The following is a 7,595-nucleotide window of genomic DNA, read 5'->3' on the forward strand; positions in this document are numbered from 1 at the left end:
TAATAAAGTATTTTTCTAATTTTACCAGTTTTATTCTGGTGTATTTATTATGATCAAATTGAAAATCCATTTAACTTCCAGACCGTAAAGCAACAAAATGAACACTTGAATAAGGGGTGTAAACTTTTTAACTGGAAAAAATGCCACTGTGTGGAGTATTTCAAGGCTCTTAATCTGTAAAACACAACCATCACTAAGTAATAAAACCACTGCTAAAAGCTACACACCACAAACAATGCAAGCATGGAGGACAAGTTGATAATCACAAGCAATCCATTGGACTGAGTCAGCACCAGAGCAAGTAAACAGCTACTTGTCACACTTGTTCTTTAGAAGCAAATCACACAAACAAGGACTCAAAGTCTCATCTGATTACAAAACAAAACAACAAATCCTCATGGGAAAAACAAGAAAACATCTGAGTGATGTTTAGCCTTCTGTCATTTTACAGATAAAATGAGAACTGATAAGAAAACTGAGAAAATTTTTTAAAAAATCAGAGACTGAGTGCGCGCACACACACACACAAACGCGCACACACACGATCACTTACATTATGACGAGTTCTTTTGAAGCATTTGGCTTAAGTGCAAACTCTTGACAGTTGAGAACTTTAAAACCATATCCTTCACAAGCTTGTCCGTTGATCTCTGCTGAACTGATGGTGATCGGKAGCAGTCCAGTGTTTTCCACTTTGAAGGTTCTTCTGAGGGTGAAGTTCGGCTCTTTGACTTTTATTTCTGAAAAACACACAACAGGTCCACGGTCGCCAAGAATCAGCACGTGCCTTTTTGGAGAGTGAGCCGACGCGTTCTAAAAACTAATTTTCTCACATGCAGTTAGTTCATCCTGTCACTTTGACTCAGAGGTGTTTTTTGTTCCACCCTCTTAACAAGCAGTTTTCTCTCTGATTCGTCAAAAATGCCAGGTGATCATTGTTTGTTTGAGACCTGCTAAACTAGCCTGGAGGCAGGCGCTATTCAAATGTGAGCTGACAGGGATTTTGTTATGTAAAAACCTGCAAAGGTGACACTTTCAGGCAGTGAAGGAACAGTATGTTCTGTAGGCGAGAACAACTTCTACTGCTGCAACTTCAGAATAATGTCTGTGCTGCTGCTGAGGAATCATGTGGGAAAGATAATGTACAAGTTTTGAATAGTTTAGATTAGTAGCCCTCTGCTTCAGTTACTACATCCATGTAACAGATCGTTTTGTAAAATTATCGCACATGAACCTTGTTATGAAGTCTGGCTCGTTTCACAGCCAGAACGTTTTGTGAATAAATAAAAAGGAGTGAAAAAGTCACGGGCTGTCAGATTATCAGGGTTGTGATCAGTGGCTGCTGTTGAGCAGGAAAATAAACATATGATGTAATGTTTCAGCTCTGAATCACAATACTGTGTGACTCAGTGCAAAACCATCCTGTTATTTATGGAATGCTACTAGGTATCCCAAAGGAAAATTTTAACTACTTTCATTGCAATTCTTAAAAAGTTTATTTGTTAGAGAATAAAAAAACTAAATCCAACGCATTTTAGATTTAGAAAATCAGGCACGTACTTTTTTTTAAATAGCGGCCATTTTACTTGTGACCAGTTGTGTCTCATTTAGACAGTCTAAAGTTCTATTTTATGGGGGTCAAAGACAATGAATAAAAACCTCTAAAACCCATAAAAATTGCTTTACTTACTGACAAACATAGATAACAAGAAAAAGGCTATGGAGGAAGACAAAGAGTCCCAAAAGGAAGTGCTCAGAAAGTGACAGAAATTATCAAAAATGTGGGAAAATTTTAGAATAAACCAAAACGCAGTGAATRCGCTGCACGTCCTCGATGTTTCTGCACCAGAATGAAAACAGCTGATGGGTCTACCGAATGCATCTGGAGTAAACAACAGGTGTTGTTTACGTTCCATTTGCAGAAAATCGGTGATAATCTGTCATGTTACAGATATTACAGGAGGTATATTTTGGCCAACGTTACTTATGCTGACTCATCGTAGTGGCTACCAGGCAGGGTATCATTTAACAGTGTGGACGTTTTGTGATAAAAACAACACTTACTGTGCATCAAATAAAGATAAAAGCACAGAAAACAAATTTATTTGTTGCTGTGCTTCTATCCTAACAAATGAGATACTAGGAGTGAATATTTCAAGTTTAAAAGTATTTATAGTAGTTAGGATATCTTTTTTTATTTCTTTTTATTGTATTTTCTTTGCTGCTGTTATTTATGACTTTGAAACCCAATATCATTAATTAATTATTACTGTTATATCTGTTTATAGCAGTCAAGACTAAATACTTTATTTCCTAAAATGGGAACTATGAACACTGCTTAATAAGACAGTCCTCATTAAAAACATGTATTTACATTTACCATAACAATAACAAGGGAACTTTTCATTTATGTATTTTTTTTATTTATAATTAGTTAATTTTATTTGTCACCATTTTATTTTGGTTTAACTTATTTGGGGAATTTATACTGAAATTTGTTATTGTAGTGTTGCAGTATTTAGTTTTTTGTGGAAAAAGGAAAATGCACAATAAAAATGATTCAAACTAAAAGTAAAAAAACAAGTCCACTCTACAACACTCAATGTACAAACATCAAATTTTTACATTACCTATTTTACTTACTACATTTCTAACATAAAAGATCACATTCAGCTTTCCAAACGACAAAATTCATTTATAGAATTTAGATGGTAAAATTAATTCAGAGGGCTTTGAATTAATGCTCCTCAAACCTCTCACACAAATACAAGCAATTGGAGATGCGTGAATCAAACACAGCTGGTATAGTAATTTAAATCTGATTACAGCAGGGTCATCAGCAAGTGTAGATTACCTGATCACAATATGAACTAATGGTTTTTGTCATAAAATAAACGTAATTACTGCAGAACCTGATAATTAAGAACGTTCAATAGAACAATCGATTACGAAGATAATCGTTAGCTGCAGCCCAAAAAAATAAAAGCTAAGTTTCATGTGTGGAATGGTGCTCTGCTCAGACTCACTCTCTGTGCAGTCCTTCAGCAGGGCCTCTGTCATCTTGTACCTCAGAGAGCTGCCCTGGCCTGGAAGCTTCCCTGCAACCTTCAGGCTCTCAGTTGTACCTYGTCCGTGTAATACGATGGTGTCGATCACCGTCAGGTTGTTCCTAAATGAAAGGAACAAGTTCAGACTGGGTTTCCAGGAGCCTCTGACGGCGTTAAACACCGGGCTCACCTGACGATGAGGAGCGAGGAGACGCTGTGGTTGCTGACGGGGGTGAACCTCACACTGAGTGACTTGACCTCTCCGGGCAGCAGGAGGAGGTTGTACACATACGGTCTGGTCGAGCCTTCGACGAACCCTGAACTGCTTTTTATTAGAAATGTCTGTGAAACAAACCAACCAACAGCCTGTTAGAGGCAAACAGCTTCCTCTGTCCTAACCAGCGACCGGACAGCGACAGGCGGACTCACTTGATTTCTGTGAACCTGGAACTCTAACGTTTTTGTATCTATGTTGATATTGGACAAATTTCCTAATGGCAACCTGACAATTAAAAGCAGAGAGTGTGAGCGCCGCGGTTAGATTCAGGTATGAGGACTGTGATGGTGGTGGTTGGGGGGGACTTCTCACCTGTCTGCCAGCTTTCCTGAAAACACCGAGGGGTTGGGCAGCAGTGCCAACGGGAGAACCTGGACGTAGACTGGGACGTCTGCAGGGTTCTGCAGGATCACCTCCTCATCCTGTGGAGAAACAGAGACATGTCCTGCATCAGACTCACAGAAACCTGAACTATACTCCAACCCAGAGGTCTTCAACCCTGGTCCTCATGACCCACTGTGCTGCAGGTTTAAGGTCTTTCCCTGCTTTAACACCTGATTTAAATAATAAAATGACCTGATCAGAAGGTCATCAGGTTCAGCAGGAGCCTGCCAATCACTCGTTCATTCCAGTCAGGTGTGTTGAAGCAGGGAAAACAGCCAAGAAGGTCAAATTATTTAAGAAGCTCAGTGAAGTACTTTATGTTGGTTTAAATATGATTTTGTGTGGAGATTTTCAAACTGTCACTGAAGATAGAGTTGCTGTTGATCCTTTTAATCTGACACAAGAAGGCAAACTGATTATAACATGAAATTGCTTCAGATTTAAATAGAACTTCATACCTTCTCAAAATTTACGTCACTTGATCTGATGCAAAAACTAGAATCAACAGTATTCTTCACAACTTAAACATCTACAGTTTAAAAACAGTTTTAAATGATTAAAGTTTCAGTTTTGTGTGGATCAAACAATAGGAATGGGTTTTAGAAATTAAACATTAAATGAGTCTGAAACCTAGATAGGGTTTGACTACACTTATAACAAAGTTATAAGGAAATTATCTATCAAGGGATCTCTTTTTGGTAAATATCTCCTCCGTGCAAAAGTGAATGAAACGACACAAAAAGTGACTTCTCTCAGTGAATTTTGAGTTGATCCATCAATAAATGTGATCATTTATTTACACAATCAAAGAAAATCACAGCACGCTTATTGGTGACAAAATGAGTTAAAATGTGAAATATTTAAAGCAACAGATTTGATATTTTCAGATATCAAATTATGGGAATTAAGAGAATTAAAGATTTCTTCCCATTTTAAATGCAAGCAATTAAATCTAAAAGAAAATACTGCACATAAGATGACAGTATGTATATAAAGATTTAGATGTAGTAAAAATACAACCAAGGGAAAAGAAAATGAAATGAACTAAAAATCTCATTTGAAAATGATCAACTATTTAATTTATAAAAGCAGTGGAAGTGTGGACACTCTCCACAGGGAGTGTAGATTATTCCACCTCTGTGTATAAAAGGAACAATAGACACTTTATACTGCATGTTAAAAATCTTAGAGGACATTTAAGCTCTACTGAAGTAGAGAAATGATGTGTGATTTAAAAAATGTGATCATAAATGTTTGGAAGTTCCTCCACTGATGATGCAGCCATCATCTGTTTCTTAGGCTWCGGTCACACCGCAGGCAAATGCGACCAAATCCATGTTTTTTATGACGGTCTGAACGCGACGAATACGTTTTTTTTTTAAATCCAACACAGGCCATTTCAGTGTGTGGTTCTACATCAGATACATATCTGATGTTTTCAAAGTGACTGCAGTGTGAACGCTCATGTCACATTCCATCTGAATCTTTCATCAGTGAGGAGGGGTGAAGGATTCATGAGACTGTTAAATCTGTAGCTCCATGTGTTTACAGCTCCAAAACAAAAGTCCAGTAGCTTCGTCTTTTTACTTTTAATTTTTCATTTAGACAGTATGATAATAAAGACGTCCGGCCTCGGTCATGGAGCGTATCGATCCTAAAGTTACTCAGTCAATACTTTATTTTCTGCTCGTTGCTGTGTTCCAAAAATAAAAAAAAGCTTCACCGGAGCATCCGGTCAGAGGCAGGTTCAGATATAAACACTGAACTAAACAAGCATGTCAGATAATTATTTAATCAGCTCTGATTATACAACTTCAGATTCGATGTGCAAAAAGTAGCATCCATAACCATATATTTATGCACACTTTCACACAAAGTTGGTTTTTTATACATCCCAACGTGGGCGTAGAAACTGGCACACGCAATTTTTTTATGCGTACGCACCGTTTATACATGAGGCCCCTGGTCCAGATAGTCTACCAGCAGAGTTTAATAAACTTTGTTTTAATAAAGTCATTAAACTATTAACTCATATTTTTAATACTAGATTAAAGAAGAGTGTTTTAAGTGAAAAGGTAAAAAAATAACAGCTTAAATATAAAGGACAGTAGGTCACAAGGAACAGGGTTGAAGACCTCTACTCTAACCTTGTGTGTGCGCGCGTGCGTGCGTGTGTGTGCGTGTGTGTGCGTGTGTGTGTGTGTGTGTGCGCGCGCGCGTGTGACCATCAGTGGCAGAGAGTTTGTACTCACAGAGGAACTGTTTGTGTTGGTTAAGGGAAACGTGATTCTTTGTGAAGAGTTGACAAGTGTAGGCCAGGTCAAATGTGCCGTTATTTTAGCCTGAACGTTCTTCTGAAGGTCTGTGTTGACTTCAAACATGGCTTCGATTCTTCGGCAAGAAGAAAGAAATGATTACAAACACACACGAATCGTCAAGAAGCAGAGCAGAGCAGTAGCTTCTCTCAAACATGCTCACTTATGTCCTGAGTTCTCTTTGAGCTCCTTCCATCGTTTGAGGAGGGTCTGGTGGAGGTCAACGTCAGCGTCCCAGATGTCCTCCTGTAATGCCATCACCCCATGGGGTTTAGACTCGGCTGGAAAAACAAAAAAACAAAAAAACTTCCCATTTAGACTTTTAGCTTCCATTCCAACTCAACTATCAACAACTAACATTCACAGGGAGAGAAGCCAAATAAAACATTGATTGTGCTTCTTGATAAGTAAACAGATGAGTTCTGAGAGGATCATATTATGGGAAAAATTACAGATAATTGTATAAATATAAATAAAAAAACAAACAGCTGAGGGGAGAAGTGGTGGGAACGAGGATTATTCAGTCAGAAGGAAAAAATTTAGCTAATCCAAAAAAAGCCTATAAATCAGTTTATAAAAACTGTAAAAAACTAAAACTTGCCTTAAAATGAACATTTGTTTTAAGCTCTTCATATTGACAACTAAAAAACAACTGACCTGCTGCTTTTATTATAACAGTGGATTGTTGTGGTTCTGACATTTGATGGATTTACTTGGGTATCGTCATGATGCTAAAATTACAGATTTTTCTGCTGGCTTTAAAAACTCCAAATGTGTTTTTAGTAAATAAAACAACAGACMACAGCATTTAATACAAGTCAAACTGTTTAGTTTTTGCTCTTGTGGAAAGGTTGTGTCTGTTGTAGAAAGCTATTTACTGTCTCCCCTAGGATGAAGAAACTGTTTTGGTCTGACCGAACMGACAGGCTAGTCCAAGTGGAGCACAGGCCAAAGTGGACTGTTGTTGATGTAAAATATTCCCAGTCTACAAAATGTTTTGTAACGATTCACACAAATGTTATATTATAAACCTTTRCAGTGCCACAAGTTTGACATTACAAGGTTATTTTGTAATGAGATCATATTCMAGCTGGAGGTGTTACAGCCAGAATCAGACCTGAACTCCAACCCATCAACAACTAAGTTGTTCTTTACCTTCTACATACAACACCTCTCGAAAATAACCAAACTACCCCTTTAAATACAGGGTTTAYGTTTTGTTTAACACAAAACAACTGGTTCATTTAGTAAAACTATGTTCTATTTCAGAGTAAAAYAAAAAGCAGAATAACAGACTGTTTTGTGTAGACATGTTTCTTAGATTTATATACAGTAAAAACATTTTAAACTGAGCTTTGTTCACAAATAGTTTAATAATTTCAACTAAAACTACAGTTGTGGTCAAAAGTTTACATACACTTGTAAAAAAACATAATGTTATGGCTGTCTTGAGTTTTCAATAAGTTCTACAACTCTTATTTTTCTGTGATAGAGTGATCGGAACACATACATGTTTATCTAGCGAATTACTCCATGAAACTCAGGACCAGCCTAACCTTCATAAAATAATCC

The 7,595-nt window shown here is 37.3% G+C and overlaps 1 protein-coding gene across 1 annotated transcript in view; it reads right to left on the reverse strand.

The window, feature by feature from the left end:
- tmem131 (transmembrane protein 131) overlaps nt 1–7,595 on the reverse strand; it is a gene marked incomplete in the record, with an annotated part of 75,676 nt that overhangs the window by 27,371 nt on the left and 40,710 nt on the right. Inside the window, 7 exon segments of the mRNA XM_014023043.1 lie at nt 554–740; nt 3,027–3,169; nt 3,238–3,389; nt 3,477–3,549; nt 3,637–3,746; nt 5,961–6,099; nt 6,187–6,304. Coding sequence (XP_013878497.1) covers nt 554–740; nt 3,027–3,169; nt 3,238–3,389; nt 3,477–3,549; nt 3,637–3,746; nt 5,961–6,099; nt 6,187–6,304 — 922 coding nt within the window.

Source organism: Austrofundulus limnaeus, unplaced genomic scaffold (genome assembly GCF_001266775.1).
Source record: "Austrofundulus limnaeus strain Quisiro unplaced genomic scaffold, Austrofundulus_limnaeus-1.0 Scaffold355, whole genome shotgun sequence".
In the NCBI taxonomy this organism is placed as follows: Eukaryota; Metazoa; Chordata; class Actinopteri; order Cyprinodontiformes; family Rivulidae; genus Austrofundulus; species Austrofundulus limnaeus.